The sequence below is a fragment of the Lampetra fluviatilis genome, chromosome 3 (assembly GCF_964198595.1).
Source record: "Lampetra fluviatilis chromosome 3, kcLamFluv1.1, whole genome shotgun sequence".
Classification (NCBI taxonomy): Eukaryota; Metazoa; Chordata; class Hyperoartia; order Petromyzontiformes; family Petromyzontidae; genus Lampetra; species Lampetra fluviatilis.
Window position 1 is genome coordinate 13,065,212 of NC_136277.1, and position 21,931 is coordinate 13,087,142.

The 21,931-nt window shown below is 51.0% G+C and overlaps 1 protein-coding gene across 2 annotated transcripts; it reads left to right on the forward strand.

Annotated features, from left to right (window-relative positions):
• Positions 1–1,147: 1,147 nt before the first annotated feature.
• LOC144952665 (uncharacterized) lies at positions 1,148–10,295 on the forward strand. 2 transcript variants are annotated; one of them, XM_078883151.1, is made up of 5 exons: positions 1,148–1,213; positions 3,156–3,682; positions 4,600–4,668; positions 7,282–7,350; positions 8,745–10,295. In XM_078883151.1, the coding sequence occupies exons 2-5, from the start codon at positions 3,157–3,159 to the stop codon at positions 9,617–9,619; spliced, it is 1,539 nt and encodes a 512-aa protein (XP_078739277.1). In that variant the 5' UTR covers positions 1,148–1,213; position 3,156; the 3' UTR covers positions 9,620–10,295. The 2 variants fall into 2 exon arrangements, with proteins under 2 accessions (XP_078739277.1, XP_078739269.1); XM_078883143.1 differs by having other exon boundaries at positions 1,149–1,324.
• Positions 10,296–21,931: the final 11,636 nt, after the last annotated feature.

The window sequence follows — 21,931 nt, forward strand, 5'->3', positions numbered from 1 at the left end:
CAATCGAAACGTCGTAATGTGTTGTTTTATTTTGATTTATTATTTTATTTTTAGACGTGACTTAACCGAAAAGAACCAAAGAACAAGTTAAGAGGTTGGAGAGAGGGGGGGGGGGAGCTTTTCAGAATGTGGTAGCCAATGAATGGAACGTATTTGGAGGGGGGGGCGGGGCTAAAAGAGAGCACGAGGTGTAAGTAGACGTAGACGTGGACCTGTTTGTGCGCAAGCCCCTGTTTGGTGCACATGATAACGTATTGGAAGGGGGGGGGCTAAAAGAGAGCACGAGGTTCATCTTCTTGGTTCTTTCGGTAAAGTCACGTAGAAGGGAAGTAATAAAATAATAAAAATAAAACATAATAAAATAATTCTCACGACGTTTCGGCCACAACGCAAGCAGCCGTCCTCAGGTGAAAACCAGGTCTGTTCGGGGAGACAGCGTCTTCAGACGTCGTGAGAAGTATTTTATGATGTTTTATTTTTATTATTTTATTACTTCCCTTCTACGTGACTTTACCGAAAGAACCAAGAAGATGAATCCTTGCAGTCACGAAAGCTTCAAATCTAGAAAGAGCTTGATAGTTCATCGGATTTCTTCCGGATAAATAAATAAATGATTCTGATCATTAAAACTCGTGTGACAGACGATATCGTTCGTGGACATCTCTGATAAAGAGCTTCATAGCTCATCGGATTTCTCCCGCATAAATAAATATGATTCTGATCATTGAAACTCGTGTGACAGACGGCGTCCTTGCGTGTGACAGGCGGCAAAGAGCTTCATCGCTCATCGGATTTCTCCCGCATAAATAAATACGATTCTGATCATTCAAACTCGTGTGACAGACGGCGTCCTTGCGTGTGACGGGCGGCAAAGAGCTTCATAGCTCATCGGATTTCTCCCGCATAAATAAATATGATTCTGATCATTCAAACTCGTGTGACAGACGGCGTCCTTGCGTGTGACGGGCGGCAAAGAGCTTCATCGCTCGTCGGATTCCTCCTCCGTGCCTAAAGCGAGACTGTGATTCTAAATACTGAAGATTCCGATCGCGATCACCGTCAAGAGATTCTGTGACGAACCTCACCCAATATGGCCTCCGGGTATTAACGTCGACTTCAACCGTTGCGGCCGCTGATGATGCAGAAGATGATGATGGTGATGCCGCCGCTGCCGCTGCTGCTGCTAATGATGATGCCGAAGATGATGATGATGGTGATGACGACGCCGCGTTAATTGAGTGCCAGTTGTTGAGGCGGTGCGCTGGGGCAGGAGGCGTCGGAGTGCCGTGAACTCTGCTGCTGCTGCAGCTGCAGCTGTTGTGCCGTAAGAGACTTTGTGTGTGTGTGTGACAGATAGAGGGAGAGATGGGGCAGAGGGATGGGATGGGGAGAAGTGATAAGAGAGATATTGGGGGGGGAGGGATTGAGAGAGACGTGAGGAGTCAGGGAGATGGAGAGAGATGATGATGATGAGATGGAGAGATGGGGCAGAGGGATGGGAGATGGGGGGAGGTGATGAGAGAGATATTGGGGGGGGGGGTTGAGAGAGACGTGGGGAGTCAGGGAGACGGAGAGAGATGATGATGATGAGATGGAGAGATGGGGCAGAGGGATGGGAGATGGGGGGAGGTGATGAGAGAGATATTGGGGGGGGGGGGGGTGAGAGAGACGTGGGGAGTCAGGGAGACGGAGAGATATGATGATGATGATGAGATGGAGAGATGGGGCAGAGGGATGGGAGATGGGGAGAGGTGATGAGAGAGATATTGGGGGGGGGGGTTGAGAGAGACGTGGGGAGTCAGGGAGACTGAGAGATGATGATGATGAGATGAAGATATGGGGCAGAGGGATGACACCTGCTGTATATTTGGAGTTTGCGTGTCTCTCTCTCATCATCATCACGGTGACTAGTTGATGTTAAATTCATCGCCTGCTATACAGGAGGTCGTGGGTTCGTTTCCGACCCTGATGCCTGCTGTATATTTGGAGTTTGCGTGTCTCTCTCTCTCTCCACGTGGTGGCGTGGATTTTTCTCCGGGTCCTCCGGTTTTCCCCTCCACGTTTAGAATCAACATCCACGCGTTTAGAGCGCATTTGGTTACTGCTGTAAATGTCCACATAATTTGTGGCCAAGTTGCTTGTGAAAGAGAGTTGTATAACTCAGTGGGCCTTATCTGGTAAAATAAAAATAAAACATATCTTCTTGGTTCTTTCGGTAAAGTCACGTAGAAGGGAAATAATAAAATAATAAAAATAAAACATTATAAAATACAATTTTCACGACGTTTCGTCGTGATAATTATTATTTTTCCTTCTACGTGACTTTACCGAAAGAACCAAGAAGATGAATCCCTGCAGTCACGAAAGCTTTAAATAAAAAAAAACATAAATTTCGATTTAAAGCTTTCGTGACTGAAGAGAAAAAAAAACATAGTTTCGTTTTAAGGTGGTGGGCGCACTGCAGGACCCGGCGACCCGAGTTCGATTCCCGCTCTCGGGGCCTCCCCTAGGTCGACTCAGCCTCAAATTAGTCCCCGTTGCCTTGTGTAAACATCACTCGGGAGACAAAGGCGTGGTGTTGGCCACCCATCCCACCTCATGCGCCGTGCCGGCCTTCATAGGTGCTGCTCGCTAACAGGGCTTGAACTTGGCTTTGTCGGGTGGTGGTGGGTTGACAACAACCTTTGTATTTTGGGCAATCTAACGCGCAAAATTATTTTTTTACACGCTTTTATTTAACTCACTCTGTCTGTTGTTGTCGTATCCTCAAATCTTGTAACTCAACTTTTACCCACTTCCCAATGTGGTATCGACTGCAAACTTGGTATACTTATGTCATACTGATGACAATACTATATTCTATCATTAAATCTACAAAATATATATTTTAAAACAATATTTTTTCGATGTTATGTTTCGGCTTGGGTCTAATTGTCTACGCTCAACTGACGTTGGCTGTAATTGGCCATGGCACCCTTACGTTATGGCAAGCTTCGGGGCCATTTCCTGGAGTCGTGGAGTTCTGCCATTACTAGCACGGTACATTTCATTAAAGCGTGTTTAAAAAAAAATATTTTGCCGGATTGCGTTACCGACGCAGCCGCACGGTAACCACCTCCACCCAAGTGAGAAAACCTTTCTGTATCTCCCGCTAGGATGGCGTGCCTGCTTGGCCCCGCCGCCCCTTCCCTCGCGCTCCCTGCACCCCCCCTCCCGGAGCCGAGCGGTGACTTCCCGGCGTGGCTGGAGGCGCAGGGCGTGAACGCGGAGGTGGCCCGGGCCATGGACTCGGAGCTGGGCATCCGGGACTACGGGGTCCTGCGCGCCTGCGTCGGGGACGGCCTCGTGCGTGCCGAGCTGCTGTCCGCGGCGCGCGACCGCCTGCCCTTCGGCTTCTACGCCGTGCTGCGGCGGTTCGTGGCGGCGCTGCTGCTCCCGGACGAGCCCCGCGCGTCGTCCGCCGGTGCCGCCGCCGCGGTGAAGGACGCGACCCTGGTGAGCCTGGTGGAGGCGCTGCTGGCGCTGCTCGCGGGGCTGAGCCGCGAGTTCTCGGCGTGCGTGGGCCGGCTCGACGCGATGGACATCGGAGCCCTCGCCGGGACCTCGAGTGCCGGGGGCGGAGAGGGCGCACGCGGCCTCGCGGCAGCCGGGGAGGGCGCGGAGGGCGGCGGCGAGCGTCCAGGTGAACGACGAGGCCGCAGCGAGCGTCGCTTCGGGGGGAAATTGATCGATCGTTGATCATCAGAATCTTTTATTTATTGCTGCAGGAATTTGGTGAGCTTCTTCTTGGTTCTTTCGGTAAAGTCACGTAATGACTTTACCGAAAGAACCAAGAAGATGAATCCCTGCAGTCACGAAAGCTTTAAATCGAAATTTGGTGAGCTGTAAAGCTCTTTTTTACTAGAGGTTTGGGTAGGGGGCACGTGGTCAGAACTTTACAACAACAAACAATACAAAAACATGATGAGAGTGCAAAGTATAGGAAAGGTAAACAAATAACTGTAAAACATGTACAAATAAAACTGAACGATTATTTTTTTATCGTACCGGGAAAAGCTCTCTGAGCTATTAGCTTAATTTTCAGAAGCATTCTGGCCACAAATGATAGCTCAACGAAGTGGCTTATCACGTAGACGTTTACAGCACGCTGATTGTAAATGTGGAGGTTAAAAAACCGGAGGACCCGGAGATAAATCCACGGGACCACGGGGAGAGAGAGAGAGAGAGAGAGACACGCAAACTCCAAATATGGAGACCTCAGGGTTGGGGATCGAACCCACGACCTCCTGTACACCAGGCGAGGGAGTTAACATCTCAGCACCACGGCGCCCTAATAGGTTCACGGCACCCGTGCAGCACGTTGCCAGAGGCTACTACCATTCACCACATTGTCAAACAAAACCGATTTGGCTCGTGAATTGAATTGCAACCATGAATCACGGCAATTTGTCACACCATCGGTGGGAGCGGTGCGAGGTGGGGGTGTGCGGATGTTGGGTTGGGGGGGGGAGGGATGATGAGGGTGAGTAATTCTTCCGCTAATAGTGTCTCTGGCGATTGCGAATATTTCTTGACTGAGCCGCGGTTGTATTTTCCCAGATCAGTGTGGAGAGGCCCATTCTGTGGCGTGGAATGAACTGAAAAGAGAGACGTGTTCCATGAGCCAAGGTAAGGCGATTTCAAGCTCATGGAATGGGTGGTGCAGTTTGGTGCAGTGGATAGTTGGCACGCACCGTCCTGCGAAATCTTTGGGGCCGTCCATAAATGACGTCACGCACCTAGGGGGGGTGGGGGGTGGTCAGATATTTGTGACGATTTGTGACGAAGGGGGTGGGGGGGGTGGTTTGAGAAATGTGACGTCACGTCAAAATGCGCAACTTTAAATAAATATAGACAACACGTTTTACTTAATTAAATATACTTTTTTCATAAATGTTTTCTCCTATAACATCAGAGTGCAGCGGCACATTAAATACGCACTACAATGATAATAGTTTAAAGCGATTTGAAGCATGTTTTATTTTTGGGGGGGGGGCAGAGCTTTGTAACATCATATTTGAGGGGGGTCTGACTTTTTGTGACGCCGTGTGACGAAGGGGGGGGGGGGGTAAAAAATCGTCCAAAATCGCGTGACGTCATTTATGAACGGCCCCTTTGTCAACCTGCACACGAGTCGATTAGCAAACAAAACGCAAACACCTTCGTCAATAACACTGCGTGGCCTTAAAATAAAAAGTATAACCCGTAAAAACAAAGTTTTTCACTATAAATCCTTTATATGCGTGGCGGCTAGAGTCCTCTCGTCCTCTGGCTTGAGATGGCTGCCACCTATGGGTCAGATGATTGCATTGCACCATTAAGCAATTGGTAATTAAATATAATATTTTTGTCCAAAAAGTGTAAAATTTTTGAAAATTTTTTTCACGAACATTAATTGTCACGCACAACGAGTCTGTGTGCAAAATGTCAGCTCGATTGGATCACGGGAAGTGGGTTAAAAAACGACCGAAAGATTTGCACGGTCCTAAGCAAGCAAGCGAACTTAATATAAAGGATTTAAAAATACATAAATTGGCGACGTTTCAGGCAACGGGCCTACGTAGAGGTGCCAGAGAGATAGACTGCATACATATTAGACACTGCACTTAGCATCATGGGGCCTGATGATAATTTCCTTCTCGGAATTTTACGATTAATAATAATTAAGAATGTTAGGCCGCATCAGGCCCCATCGGTGTTAAGTGCAGTCTGCAACCCTGATGAAACATGCATCTTTATTCTTCTTGGTTCTTTCGGTAAAGTCACGTAGAAGGGAAATAATAAAATAATAAAAATAAAACAATAAAATACAATTCTCACGACTTTCGGCCACAACGCAAGCGGCTGTCCTCTATTTCCCTTCTACGTGACTTTACCGAAAGAACCAAGAAGATGAATCCCTGCAGTCACGAAAGCTTTAAATCGAAATTTATGCATCTTTCTCGTTTAGATTGCTTTTCTGCTTAAAATTTCCACGTGATAAGCCACTTTAAAAAAACATTTAAGTGCTCTTGGCACCGTTTGTTCACACAACTGCATTAATTGCACAGTTGGCTACGTGTGGTGCGAAAGAAGTTCAACATACTTACGTACATTCACGCACATTTTACTTATGCGATTTGACCCAAAAATTCAATACGAATCGTTCATTTGTATTTCAGTGTGGAAACTATTTTTATTTGACCAGGTAAGGCCCAACACTGAGCTGTATAGCTCTTTTTCAGAAGCGACCTGGTGATAAATGATAGCTCAACGAAGTGGCTTATCATCGCGTGGAAATTTATTGCAGCCAGATGCTCTAAACGCGTGACGTTGATTCCAAATGCGGAGGGAAACCGCGGGTAACCCGGAGAAAAATCCCACGTGACCACGGAGAGAACATGCCAACGCCAAATATACAGGCATCAGGGGTCGGGATCGAACTCACGACCTGTAGACCTGGCAAAGTATTTAACATACTTTCCACTTAATTCTACGCCAAACAGACGGAACGGGTGGAGTCCACATTTTTTCTGCCAGGGCATGGTACCTCCACGCCCACGGGGAAGGGAATTTTCGCAACTTTTCCGCGACCCATCAAACTTCTAGATTTGAAGCTTTCGTGACTGCAAGGATTCATATTCTTAGGTTTTTTCGGTAAAGTCACGTAGGTAAAAAATGTAAATTAATAAAAGTAAAATTTAAATAAAATAAAAATAAAAATCACGACGTTTCCGAGGCAACACAAGCTTCCGTCTTCAGGTGGAACCGTCACAGCACGATAGCTGTATCAAGTAAATGAGAGATTACAAGAGATACCACTCCGTATATAAAATGGTTGAGGGGGGGGGATGGGCCGGGAACGGCCCACTTTTTATTATTATGGTGAGGTGCGGCTTGAGACTACGGCTAGCCTACATAACAAAATGCTGCAAATGAGACCGAGCCTCTGCCATGTAGATGGTAAAAGCACAAAAGCAGGTCAGGATACAGCTATCGTGCTGTGACGGTTCCACCTGAAGACGGAAGTTTGTGTTGCCTCCGAAACGTCGTGATTTTTATTTTTATTTTATTTTTACTTTACTTTTATTAATTTTAATTTTTTACCTACGTGACTTTACCGAAAAAACCTAAGAATATGGACCCATCAAACCCTCGCTGTGCCTCCAATACTGCCGGATCGCAGGCGTGTGTAACCACCGCACTGCAAGTAATTCTGGAGTCACGTAATTAATTTGTGGCTCGCCTCTTCCTTTTGGCCAGGTGAAACGAGCGAGGTACCGATCCCGATGTGGCCAGAGATCAAAACGGAGGCGGTGGATCTCGCTCAGGGTAAGGCGTTTTGCGAGCCCTGGACCGGCTGTTCCACCTACCCTTGGTGGTTTTCCTGCCACACTTGAATCATCATCATCTGCATCACGATCCATGTGGCAGATAGCCCGTAGGCGTCCACTGCACGTTTCCTCATTTGTTTCCACTTTCCTCTGTCTTGCAGTGTCAATACGATCAAGTAGTGGCCACATCTCTCTGGCACGAATCTCTTATGATGTTTCATCATGGGACCTCTTTTGCCAGTACCAAAATATTCTAATAGGGTTTTTCCCCTTTTTTCTGGCAACAAAACTGACACCTTTTGCAAGGAATCATGTTTACATTAACCACAATACTTGCAGTATTTTTTTTTGCATTTGACTGCAAGTATTGTGGTTAATGTAAACATGATTCCTTGCAAAAAGTGTCAGTTTTGTTGCCAGAAAAAAGGGGAAAAACCCTATTAGTATCTTATGATGTTGTCGTCAAGCAATTCTCTGTCTGGTTCTTTTCCCATTTTTCCCGAGCGACACACTTTTCATTTGCCTGCTGTCCATCCTACATATGTGTCCAAATAGTTCCCAGTTTCATTCTCATCACTGCCCGCATCCTGAAATCTTCTGCTATGTGCAACCTTTTTCTCACCGCTAAGTTGATCACACTTACGGCTCTTGGCAATATCATGTAGGCCCGCGCCGTATCGTAATGAGCAGCGTTATCCGTTGAATGATGTCATTTTGGTGACGATGGAGGGATTGTGATACGCTACTCCAAGACGTGACTTTCGTGATCAACGATTCAAGAGCTCTGACTCATCATACAGAGCACTTGTGATTAGGGCTGTTTATCCGTTACCGATTTCTAGACAATAATTTTCGGAATCGACAATCACTTCTCGAAAGTTATGCCATTCGAGAGTTGAACGCTGGTATATTTTAGCAACGAATTTGGCTTTAACACGTAGGCTTGTAAATGTTGTGGTTTCACGCTTCAACACACCGGTGGGCTAAAGCAGTGAACTATTTGTCTTTTGTCAACGTGACACTTTTTTTTGCTGATTGGCCGTGTCGGGTGGTGGAGGGTTACGACACATTTATAAATAACGCGATCTAAACCCAAAAACGTTGATTATGAACAACGAATTTGAACCGATTGGAAGGCGCGCGGGCGTCCAAGCTGTACGGGGCGCGTTGCGACCGTAGCTTTAACAGACTGTAGGGGCAAGTGGTGTTAGCGAGTAGCATCGATGAAAGCCCGGCATGGCATGCAAAAAAATACAACATAAACAACGCCACGTGAGTTGCAGTCGCGTTTAGATCTTTCGTGGAATTTCGGATCGCGTTGCGATCGCTCTGCACTCGTGCCGTCAGATCGTGGGAGAGCCCGATGACGACTCGGCATCCGATCTCTTCTAGGGACGACAAGCGCGGTGATCAGTCACTTCCCGACGATCGCATTCGTTCGATCGGCCTGCCGGCAGACTGCGGGCGGCGAGTGCGCCGCACTCACGGCTGACGCGGTCGCACCTTCGCAGCCGCAGCAGCAGTTTGAGGACGAAAGGGCGGAGTGGGAGGAGGAAGCGGGGGAGGAGGAGATTCGTGACGATGACGCTGCCGTGGCCGCCACCGCCACGTTCGACACGCACATCGTTCTGGAGCAACGGAACGACCCGGCAGACTATTCCATCGCCGACACCTTCGCCACCACCGCCCTCCCGGACGTCGGCGGGAACCACCGCCCGGAGCGTTCGCGGCCGCACAATTGCTCGTTCTGCGAGCGGCGCTTCGAGAAGCCGGCGTACCTCAAGCGTCACGAGCGCACGCACACGGGCGAGAAGCCGTACGGCTGCGACGCGTGCGGCCGCTCGTTCTCGCAGCGCTCGAAGCTGAAGACGCACGCGCGCACGCACACGGGCGAGAAGCTGTACCGTTGCGACGTGTGCGGGCGCGCCTTCGCTCAGCGCTCGGGCCTCGAGTACCACCGGCGCGTGCACACGGGCGAGCGGCCCTACGGCTGCGAGGTGTGCGGCCGAGCCTTCGCGCAGTACGGCAACCTCAAGGTGCACCGACGCACGCACACGGGGGAGCGTCCGCACCGCTGCGACGTGTGCGGCCGCTCGTTCACGCTCTTCTCGGGCCTCAAGTACCACATGCGCACGCACACGGGAGAGAAGCCCTACCGCTGTGAGGTGTGCGGCCGCGCCTTCTCGCAGTGCTCCAACATGAAGACGCACCAGCGCACGCACCTGGCCGACGCGGCCGTCGCCGGCGGTGGCAACGCCTCGCCGTGATCGCTCGTCGTCGTCGTCGTTGTTTTTAAATCCTTTATATTAAGTTCGCTTGCTTGCTTGCTTAGGACCGTGCAAATCTTTTGGTCGTTTTTTAACCCACTTCCCGTGATCCAATCGAGCTGACATTTTCCCCATAGACTCGTTGTGCGTGACAATTAATGTTCGTGAGAAAAAAAAATTCCAAAATTTTACACTTTTTAGGACAAAAATATTATATTTAATTACCAATTGCTTAAAGGTGCAATGCAATCATCTGACCCATAGGTGGCAGCCATCTCAAGCCAGAGGACGAGAGGACTCTAGCTGCCACGCATATAAAGGATTTATAGTGAAAAACTTTGTTTTTAGGGGTTAATTTTTTTTGTTTAAGCAAGGTGAAAGTGAACGGTGCAACCGCTGTAATTGCTCACTCAAGACACTGCTGGCGGAAGGTCATCTTGCACTGGAGGGAGCTCAAGGGAGCCGCTCTACAAGGCGTTTTGGTTCGATTCTTCCATGCTGGCCCGGACGGCCCAATAAAGGATTCTTATACTTTTGTTTTTTTTGGTAAAGTCACGTAGGTAAAGAAATTTAAATAAAATAAAAAATTATTGAATAAAATAAAGGATAAAAAATTCAAAAATGTAATTAATAAAACTTTAACTATAGTAAAAAAAATTATAGCTGTGATTTTCACACCTGATGATGATTGCTTGTCGATTTAAAGCTTTCGTGACTGCAGGGATTCATCTTCTTGGTTCTTTCGGTAAAGTCACGTAGAAGAGAAATAATAAAATAATAAAAATAAAACGTGATAAAATAAAATTCTCACGACGTTTCGGCCACAACGCAAGCAGCCGTCCTCAGGTGAAGAACAGGTCTGTCCTTCAGACGCTGTCTTTCCGACAGCCCTGTTCTTCAGCCGTGGAATCGTACTGTCTTGAACCTTTCTTCCGATTCCGTTTCCGATGACGTATTTTCTCCTGAAGCACGCGCGCACGTGCACGTCATCGGAACGGATCCGAAAGAAAAACTGAAATAAAATAACTTTACTCGTACCGAGGCTCCCACAAGGCCATGCGGGAGGGCGCGTGGCACATTTTTGCGCCAGCCATCGTGGAGTGTGTCGGTCGTGTGGCTACGGTTCTCTGCGGTGAGTACGACGTCTTTAAAAACAACGGCGCTACTACGCCTCTCTGAATAAAATGAACGCCTACCCGCTCACGCGTTCCGAGGTTCGGCGGTGAACGGGACCCCCCCCCCCCACAGCCTGCAACTTGCAGACGTCTCCGAACGGGAAGAGGGTTATGTCGCAGGCTTCAGAGCGCAGCAAAGCAAACACCCGATGGGTTACAAGATGCTAAAATAAGTAAAAAATTATTATACGAGTTTCGTTATTTTTTGGGGTATTCTTTTCCGTAGCGCAGCGGGGATGTTCCAAATAAGCATGGGATTGACGAAGTCTGTAATCGGACCAATAGTATCGCTGTTATTTGTAAATTGTTTTTTTTCCCACTTAACACTGTTTCAAAGATCGCTTCCCAGCATCCGCACCTTGGGGAGGTGAGTGACAAAGGGAGAAGGGGGTGAGGCAGCGAGGAGGAGTTGTGACCAATGGACACGGCTGCCGTGTTGGCCTGGTTAACCCTCAGGCACTGCTGCTGCTTATTGTTGCTGCTGTGTCTTTGCTTGTTGTCCTTCCTCCGCACCTCCTATGAGCACGGTCGGCTACGTCAGAGGTCGCAACCGGGTACCCGATACCCGTACCTTACCCGATACCCGGCTACCCGTACCCGGCCGAGTACGGGTACCCGTTTGCGACCCTGGTGCGGCCGGGTACGGGTAGGCCGTGAGTCACTGGTGAGTAACCGTTTGTCACTCATTTCCCAACGTCTTGTCTCTTCTCACAATTCAAGTTCCTAGAATCAACCCACCCGCGCCTGCAACGTGGCTTCATCCCAGAGGTCGCAATCAGGTACCCGATACCCATACCCTACCCGTACCCGGCCGGGTACGGGTACGGCCGGGTACGGGTACCCGTTTGCGACCCTGGTGCGGCCGGGTACGGGTAAGGAATCAAAACCCGTTTGCGACCTCTGGGCTACGTACGGTGCGAAAGGAGTTCACCATGCCCATGCACGCACGTATGCGCATCGGAAACGTTTCACGGCCGAGGTGCGGGAAAAGAACGACTCTTGTCGGAAAAAAGGTCGGGCAGTGCCCTGCCTAGAAATATGCGGTTATTGATATTCGTTTATATTTTTTGTTACAAATTAAAATAAAGTCTGTGGAATATCTGTACCCCCCCACCCACCCCGTTTCTCCCATTGCTCGTGCTTTGTACTGGGTTATGGTTCAATAAAAAACACAACCGTTTACAAGTACTATAAACCATTGGAACCTTATTTGCCAGTAGCAAAATATGATCATTGTTTTTTTACCCTTTTATCTGGCAACAAAACTGACACCTTTTTTTACAAGGAGTCATGTTTGCATTGACCACAATACCTGCAGTCGGAATGCAAAAAAAAAGAGACTAGGCTCTAAAGAAAGCTGTCTCGGGTGTGGACCAATCAATTTCAAGGACAGTGCATATCATTATCAGAGTTGCGTTTTTTGTTTGCATTCCGACTGCAGGTATTGTGGTCAATGCAAACATGACTCCTTGTAAAAAGGTGTCAGTTTTGTTGCCAGATAAAAGAGTAAAAAAGTACTATAAAACCAAGCTAAATGCTTAAACAAAGTTATTTAGTTTTTTTGGCATTTTTTTTACTGCTTAAAAAGAATCGAAATATGGGTGCCCAGTTGTAAGAGGGACATCCCTCCGTGCCCCCCACCCCCCTGCCCCCCAGCTGTCGTACTGCAAGTCTGTATTTACGGCACTTACAGATAAAAAAAAAGTAAATAAAGGAAGCGCCTTAGGGGCCGTCCATAAATGACGTCACGCACCTAGGGGGGGTGGGGTCAGACATTTGTGACGATGTGTGACGAGGGGGGGGGTTTGAGAAATGTGACGTCACATCAAATACTTTTTAATAAATGTTTTCTCCTACAACATCAGAGTGCAGCGCCACATTAAATACGCACTACAATGACAATAGTTGAAAGCGATTTGAAGCATGTTTTATTTTTTTTGGGGGGGGGGGGGGGCAGAGCTTTGTGACGTAATATTTGAGAGGGGGGGGGTCTGACTTTTTGTGACGCCGTGTGACGAGCGGGGGGGGGGGTCAAAAATGGACCAAAATCGCGTGACGTCATTTATGGACGGCCCCTCTCTCTCTCCTCGTGGTCGCGTGGAGTTCAGATAGCGCTCGCCACCAACGTTAGCCCTGGCCTGGGTATCGAACTTGTCTTGAATCCTTGGTGCTGATTGGTAGCGAATCGTCGGCTATTCACTCAGAACGGTTTGTATGTACTGTGTGTTTCATTGGAGTTGAACAAAGCGCGTTTGGCAAGAATACATATATTCTTGTTTCTTTCGGTAAAGGCACGTAGAAGGGAAATAATAAAAATATAAAACAATAAAAAAAATGCAATTGTTTTATATATTTTAGAATTGTATTATTTCCCTTCTACATGACTTTACCGAAAGAACCAAGAATATGAATCCCTGGAGTCACGAAAGCTTTAAATCAAAAGAATACATATGTTTGATAATACGCGTAAATATATAAATGTGTCGTTAAACCCGCCACCACCCGACAGCCATTGTCACGTAAACAGAACATGCCAATTCGTCACTAGCACAGCACGTCAAGGAGCATAAACCATCACGCGAACTCCGGCCATCCTGCGCAGCATCAGCGGCTTTTGGCTGCCCATCGAAACAAAGACGGTCACTGCATCGCGCGCTTTCAGATGCGCTGCTTCTGTGACCGTCTGGAACGCTCTTCCTTCCCACATTAGGAAGCCACTGGAGCTATGCGCTTTTAAATCTACACGTTACCCTTCCCCCGCACGCCTTCGATGATCACGGTTGGCTACGTACGGTGCGAAAGAAGTTCAACATACGTACACACATGCATGTACCGTTTCATGAACCCCGGCAAATGCGAGTTCGATTCCTAGGACACGGCTAATATCAGAGGTGAGCAATATCTGAACCGGTCCTGGTGGTCACCGCAACGCGCGCTTTCAGATGCGCTGCTTCTGTGGCCGTCTGGAACGCTCTTCCTTCCCACATTCGGAAGCCACTGGAGCTGCGCGCTTTTAAATCTACACGTTACCCTTCCCCCGCGCGCCTTCGATGAGCATGGTTGGCTACGTACGGTGCGAAAGAAGTTCAACAAACGTACGCACATGCATGCGCCGTTTCATGAATCCAGGCAAACCCGAGTTCGATTCCTAGGACACGGCTAACATCACAGGTGAGCAATAACAGAACCGGTCCTGGGGGCCACTGCATCGCGCACTTTCAGATGCGCTGCTGAACGACCGTCTGGAACGCTCTTGCTTCCCACATTAGGAAGTTACTGTAGCTACGCGCTTTAAATCTACACGTTACCCTTCCCCGCGCGCCTTCGATGATCACGGTTGGCTACGTACGGTGCGAAAGAAGTTCAACATATGTACCCCTGGATGGTCCTTTACGCCGTCGATAAACGAGAGCTTGTATTATACCTCGCCAGTGGGCCATTCATTACTTTCTGAACAACCCTCGTACATGAACGAATCAGAATCGTTATTTATATTGTAAATAATGCTATCATTGCCCCCACCCCCCCCCCCCCCCCTTACTGTGAAAACTTGATAAGGTACCCCTCCTGAAATAGTCATGAGGCTCAGGAAGGCATTTCTGGGTAAGCAGGCATAGTAATAAATGATTATAATTAGATGTAGCATTACAACACCATGTGAGACTAGGCTCTAAGGAAAGCTGTCTCGGGTGTGGACCAATCAACTTCAAGGACAGTGCATACATTATCAGAGTTATGTCCTTTGTTTGTATTATGACTGCAGGTATTGCGGTCTATGCAAACATGACTCCTTGTAAAAAGGTGTCAGTTTTGTTGCCAGATAGAAGGGTAAAAAAAACAATTATCATATTTTTACTGGCAAATGAGGTTCCCATAGCGTTACATTGTTACAGTACTTTTTTTTTTATATCCATAATAGAGGAGTTTTTCTTGGGGCTTAGATCGCGTAAATATGAATGTGTCGTTAAACCCGCCACCACCCGACACAGCCAATTAGCAAGGTGTGTAACTCCTTGACGGGTAACACACTTTTTATTAAATCTTGACTTGTCACAATACAACGTGTGGTCTCTATTCTTCCGACGGCACACTTTACTTAACTCGTGTAGGCTCTCTGCCTCTGGCTACACTCTTCACTTAGCTCGTGTAGACTCTCTGCCTCTGGCTACACTCTTCACTTAGCTCGTGTAGACTCTCTGCCTCTGGCTACACTCTTCACTTATCTCGTGTAGACTCTAGGCCTCTGGCTACACACATCACTCGTCTCGTGTAGACCCTATGCCTCTGGCTACACACTCCACTCGTCTCGTGTAGACCCTATGCCTCTGGCTACACACTCCACTCGTCTCGTGTAGACCCTATGCCTCTGGCTACACACTCCACTCGTCTCGTGTAGACTCTAGCCCTCTGGCTACACACTCCGCATGCTGACACTGCATGCTCACCCTACACTCCGCCTCTGGGTTACACAGAGTCCGGGTCCTCACAGGACAGCGGGACTGGGTACCGCAGGGCCCTATCTCTTCCTCTCCGTCTTCAGTCTTCGCTGGTTACACTCTCCCTGTGCGCCTGTGCACATCACCTTATATAGTCCCTCCTCCCGGGAGACGGAGCGGATGCGGACCTCGATGTGAGCATCGCTCCTTAGTGAACCAATCACGACGCGCTATCTCTACGATCCGCTTTCCCCCAGCGCGTGTTTCCACTCATCACCCAATCACGCCGCGCTGCCACCCGATCACTCCCACACCAGCACGTCACCGGCACCCAGCCAATCCGCACCACACAACCCACGATCCCGCGCTGACCCCTGATCCCTCACCGTCAGCGCGCGTCACCACACACACATCCAATCCCGACGCGCTGGCACCTGATCGCTACCCCAGCGCGTATCACCACTACATCACCCCCCCCCACATAGCTCGCAGCCGTCCCGGCTGCTAACCAACAACCTCACACAACGTTAACACAACAAAACCCCCACCCCCCCAGTGTGCCCTGTAACACAACAACAACACAACAGCAACCTATGTACAATTTGACAATTAACACAAGAAAAGTCAACAATACCACACACAACACCTTATAAGAAGCTATATACAGCCCGACGAACAACATAATAAAAGCGATTTCCAGAAAATGAACGCGCCCGGCGTCCCCGTGACTAACGCAGCGACGAGGCGCTCCAACTTCCTCGACTCCTCACATGGTAGGTCATGAAAAGTAGCGCGACCTGGCGCGAGTCCGTCTGGCCGGTCCGTCATATGGGACGGGACGCTGACGACCGTCCGGTGGTTCCGGTTGCTCTAGACAGCGCGGGTCGGGCCTGAAAGGACCGGCCCCGCCGCGAAGATCCGGCCGCCGGTGGTCGGCAGCTGTCAGTTCCGAGAGACCTGGGAGGAGATCAGGCGGAAGCATGTGAGGATCAGGCAAGGACATTTTCCCCTTTGGGTCGTCGGTCACGTCACATGCTCGGCCCTCACGACACAAGGGGAGGCCATATGGAGGCGAGAACGGTTTCAGTCGGGAGGGGTGGACGTACCACCGTCGCTTTCCCCATTTTATCTGAACGCACTGGGGACGTGCAACACGCACGACCTCCACGGGTCCCCGCCATGGCTTCAACAATTTAGGCGACGTAGCCAAAGGCGCCTGAGGGCAATGCAGCCAGGCCCTGTCACCCGGTCTCCAGTCGTGCACAGACACCTTTCGTGCACGCAACCGCTCGTTAGCAATTTGGCGAGCCCGCGAATTAAGCCGTGCGGCCTCCCTTGCCTCTGTCAACTTATGAATATTAAATTTAATATGTTCTGCCAATTTAGAATTAGTTCGTGGTGCGGACAGGCCAAGCTGCGTTTCCATTGGCGGGTCGGCTTCCCGACCGTACATCAGATAGAATGGGGAAAACCCCGTGGCTGCATGGGGGGGCATTCTATACGCGGCGAGGACCCCCGGGACCTGCAGGTCCCAATCAACATGTGCCTCACACACCCGCTGGCACAGCATAGAAGTCAAGGTCTTGTGGAGTCTCTCCACCATCCCGTCCGTCTGCGGGTGGTACGGGGAAGTACGCACCTTCTTAGTGCCCAACAGATCGCACACCTCTTGCAGCAATTTACTTGAAAAATGTTTCCCTTGGTCGGTCAGCAGGCGTTCGGGAGCCCCCTTGTCCAGGACGTAGCCCTGGACAAAGGCGTCCGTCACAGCCGCCGCCGACTGGTTGGCGAGTGGCCACGCCATAGGCCACCGGGTAAAATATTCGACCCCCACCAACAGGTACTTATTACCCCTAGGCGTGACTGGAAAGGGCCCCAGAATATCGAGCGCAACAAGCTCGTTAGTGCGCGAGACTTGAATGGATTGCAGCGGTGGATTAGCTGCCACGGGCGGTGGTTTCCGCCTGGCGCACTCAACGCATCCCTTCAGAATATTTACCACGTCGCCCCCCATTCCCGGCCAATAATAATCACGCTGAAGCAGGGCAAGCGTTTTGTTTACTCCCAAATGCAAGAGGCGTTCGTGTGCGGCCAAAACAACTTTCCCCCTTACAGCAGAAGGCACCACCAGTGCATGCCGCCGGGACAAACTGTCCCATCTCATCTACATGCCCTGTTTAAGTACATAGGAGCCAGTTCGCTCCTGGTCCTCCTTAGGACCTCCCACCCTGCGGCGCAATGCTAGCAGGGAGCTGTCCGCCATTTGGAGGCGGCCCCACTCACTCAGCGACAGTGAGAGCAGCGAGTCCCGATCCTGAGAGGTAGCGGGAACATCCCCGATTGATGCGCCCGCGGTCGCAGCCAATGCCCCCCTATCTTCCCCAACCGGCGGTTTACAGCGCGCCGATCCCGATAGACACGCACATTTCTGACAAGGCAACAATCGCGACAGGGCATCGGCATTTGTGTGTCGCAACCCCTTACAGTATGTGGTCGTGAACTGATAGTCTTGGAGGACTTCCAACCACCGTGACAATTGGCCCGAGGGCTGGGCGACCCTCAATGAATACTGTAGCGCCGCGTGGTCCGTCCGGACCGTAAAGTGACGACCATAGAGATACGGTCTGAACTGTTGTACGAAAAAAACAATGGCGAGCAGTTCACGACGGGTGACGCAGTAGCGCTGCTCCGCCGGAGACAACACCCTGCTACCATAAGCGACCACCCTTTCGACTCCCCCAACGACCTGGGACAGTACCCCCCCAATGCCCGTGTTGCTAGCATCCGTATCTAGCAAGAAGGGACTCGCAAAATCCGGATAACGCAAGGGTGGGGCACCCACCAAGGCGTCCCGGAGGGAGCAGAACGCGGCCTCCTCCTCCGGTCCCCATCGGAACTTCACACCTTTCGCCGTTAGAGCGTGCAAGGGTTTTGCAATAGTGGCGAAGTGCTCAACGAATCGGCGGTAATACGAAGCAAAACCGATGAAACTGCGCACGTCTGCAACTGACGTGGGTGTCGGCCATGAACTGACACAGTCCGTCTTCGCGGGATCGGTAGAGATCCCCGAAGAGTCGACAATGTGACCCAAGTATCTAACGGACTTACGAAAAAGGTGGCATTTGGCCGGTTTAAATTTCAATTTAGCCGATCGCATTCGCAAGAACACCCCTCTCAATCGCTGGAGGTGTTCCTCAAATGTTTTACTGAAAACAATGACATCGTCAAGGTAAATCAAGCACGTCTCCCATTGCAAGCCCGACAAAACCAACTCCATAAGGCGCTGAAACGTCGCTGGAGAGGAGTGAAGTCCCATGGGTAACCGGTTAAACTGGAACAGGCCCCCTGGAGTCCGAAATGCTGTCTTAGGTTTAGACTCTTCGTCGAGTGGCAACTGCCAGAATCCCGATAATAAATCAAGAGTCGAAAAATATCGCGCACCAGACAATGCATCGAGGGACTCGTCCATCCTGGGGAGCGGATACGCGTCAGCCACAGAGATCTTATTCAGGCGACGGAAATCTACGCAAAATCGCAAGGACCCGTCTTGCTTCTTAACCAGCACAATAGGTGCTCCCCAAGGACTGGAGGAAGGCGAAATAATGTCGGCTTCAAGCATATCGTTAACGGCCGACTGAACATGTTCCTTCTCAGCAGGACTCAGTCGGAAGGGATTTAGCCTGACCGGTGCCGCATCGCCCGTGTCAATGTGGTGGCGTAACAAATCCGTACACCCAATGTCATATTTATGTTTACTGAACACATCAGAAAATTCCATTAGTAACTCGCGCAGCGCACCCAACTGCACACCTGACAAATCGTCCGAGCCCGCGCACAGCGAATGGACCCATTCAAGGTCCTTTCTCGGTTCAATGTTCTGCGTGGGGCTCGGATCAACGAGCGCAACCAGCTGCTCCTCCGCAGGAACCCGCGCCGCGTGAGCCAGCACGGTACCCTGCTGAATGACGGCTGGCCGCGACCCAGCGTTTAAAACCATCACAAACGGATCCTTGTCCGCCCGAACCAAAGTGTGAGCCACCGACAAATCGACCCCCCCGACAGCCCTGTTAGAAGGACCCAAAAGCATGCCTTGTTCCGAAGTCCCCTCCACCCATGGTTTCCGCAACCGGAGGGGAATTAACATCTGTGAACCCGGGGGCACGTGCACGGTCTGCGTCGCCAACGCTTGTTTCGTGGCGCACGCCGTCCGAATCTCAGTAGGGTTCGTCAAAAATGAAATACGGCGACCCGATGGTAGTTCAATGCAACGCTGATCGATTAGAATTTTAATGGGCATCTTAGCCAAAAAATCAGTGCCCAATAGACAAGGAACCGCCAAAGAAGACGAAACGAAAACGGGTCCCGACAATTTGATATCTCCAATGCAAATGGACGCCCTAATCTGACCAATAATGCCCAACGATCCCCCATTTGCGGCGAAAAATGGCACATCCACTGGGAGCAGCGGACGGCATTGGACGGGGAGAATGTTATAAATGAGGTCCGATATAATAGTCGCCGACGCCCCCGTGTCCACCAATACCCTGACCTCGACCCCATCAATAGAACCCGCAACGACGGATGAACCCGCTGAAGCAGCCACAATTCTATGCCCCAACTCCGACCATTTAATTTCTCCCCGGTCCCGGCCGAAACCCCCTCGCCGAACCGAATCCCCGAACCCTAACCGGCCCTCCTCCATCGCCCCGCGACGGCCCATGCGTGTCGAGTGTGTGGGCCGAGCATGTGAGGTGCCGCGACTTGCCGGGGTTTGTAGGGATGCCTTGGGGCCTTGGTCGTCGTCCAGCCGAGATCCCATGGCGCGCTGACGGGGAGCGCGGCAACCGGACGCCACGTGGCCCCGGAGGCCGCAGTTATAGCACATGATGAGGGTCGTCGGTGATCTCGGTTGCTCCAGCTTGCGGGCCGATCGCAGAGGCGACCGACCCCCCGACCTCCAGTCCCCTGGTCGTCCCGCGGTGAACGCCTCCTCTCGCGGACTGACGACTTGGGGTTCGGTGATCACCGGACCCGGAGCTGAGGCCACGGCAGCGTTGCAGACGATCCCCTGTTTGCGTTGAAGGACCTCGTGCGCTTGTATACTCGTAGCGACCCGTAAGGAAGAAATGTCGATCTCGTCGGCCGTGTTGATGGGGACCCCCAGGTCCTGCGCCAACTTAAGCAGCTGCTCCAAAACCATCGCATCCTGGCCCTCCTCGTCCATCCAAGGGAATGCAGCATCGGCGAGAGCCAGCAACGCTGTGCGATAGGCGAGCGCGGTCTCCGTGTCCGCCTTCCGCCTTGCATAAAAATGATGGCGGCATGCCGAGGGAGGTCCGTAGACCTTGGCCATGAGACCCAGCGCTGCCTTAAGCGTGGAGCGGTCCGACCTCCGAGCTGACATGAAGGCCGCGAGCGCGTTGTCGTCCAACATGGCAGGCAGTGCCCGCAGCGCCGTAGCATCGGACCAGGCAGACATCTCCTGATGCGCCAAAAACCTGCGCTGAAATTGGCCCCAGTCCCCGCCTTCCGCCTTGAAGGCTGACAATGCGGGGAGGCGCTGTTGAAAAATGAAGTCGTCCTCCGCGTCGTGGTTCCTTCCCGCCGCCCCGTCGGTGTGTAAGATGGCGGCCCCAATGGCGGATGACTGATGGCGGTCTGCAGCGCGCGTTGATGACGTAAGAGGGCGCGCTTGGAGAACCCCCGCCACGTGGCGGTCGCCGTTCCCGCCAAAAGTCGACGCCGATGAAATGGCGGGAATCGCCAAGTCATTTTGGCGGGAATCTGCGGGGCGACCCTGTAGAATGTCCGCCGCCGTCTCCGCTCCAGCCGACGAGCTGATTTCCGCCAGGATGGACGCGGCGGCGAGCAGCAGCTCCGCCAGACGAGAGTGCGCCTCACGGAGCACGGCCTCGGTCCCCCGTCGCTCCTCCGGCGCCGTCGGCGGATCTTGCAGCGTGGGCCATTCTTCGTCCTCACCCCCCGACGGCAGCTGGCCCGGGTCGTCAAGGTTGTCCTCGCGGTCAATCCCGTGGGTCCGATTGGTCTTCCTTGTATCCATGCTTGGAAGACAGTTTCACTTCTGACACCAGTTGAAGTATTGGAAATGACGGCAGGAAATTCCTTGACGGGTAACACACTTTTTATTAAATCTTGACTTGTCACAATACAACGTGTGGTCTCTATTCTTCCGACGGCACACTTTACTTAACGCGTGTAGGCTCTCTGCCTCTGGCTACACTCTTCACTTAGCTCGTGTAGACTCTCTGCCTCTGGCTACACTCTTCACTTAGCTCGTGTAGACTCTCTGCCTCTGGCTACACTCTTCACTTATCTCGTGTAGACTCTAGGCCTCTGGCTACACACATCACTCGTCTCGTGTAGACCCTATGCCTCTGGCTACACACTCCACTCGTCTCGTGTAGACCCTATGCCTCTGGCTACACACTCCACTCGTCTCGTGTAGACCCTATGCCTCTGGCTACACACTCCACTCGTCTCGTGTAGACTCTAGCCCTCTGGCTACACACATCACTCGTCTCGTGTAGACCCTATGCCTCTGGCTACACACTCCACTCGTCTCGTGTAGACCCTATGCCTCTGGCTACACACTCCACTCGTCTCGTGTAGACCCTATGCCTCTGGCTACACACTCCACTCGTCTCGTATAGACTCTAGCCCTCTGGCTACACACTCCGCAT

What these genes read in the sequence shown, in the direction of transcription:
- LOC144952665 (XM_078883151.1), top strand. Translation starts at nt 3,157, where the DNA reads ATGGCGTGCCTGCTTGGCCCCGCCGCCCCTTCCCTCGCGCTCCCTGCA. An exon ending in GGGCGGCGGCGAGCGTCCAG is followed by an intron (nt 3,683 to 4,599) that starts GTGAACGACGAG and finishes GTATTTTCCCAG; the next exon opens with ATCAGTGTGGAGAGGCCCAT. An exon ending in GACGTGTTCCATGAGCCAAG is followed by an intron (nt 4,669 to 7,281) that starts GTAAGGCGATTT and finishes CCTTTTGGCCAG; the next exon opens with GTGAAACGAGCGAGGTACCG.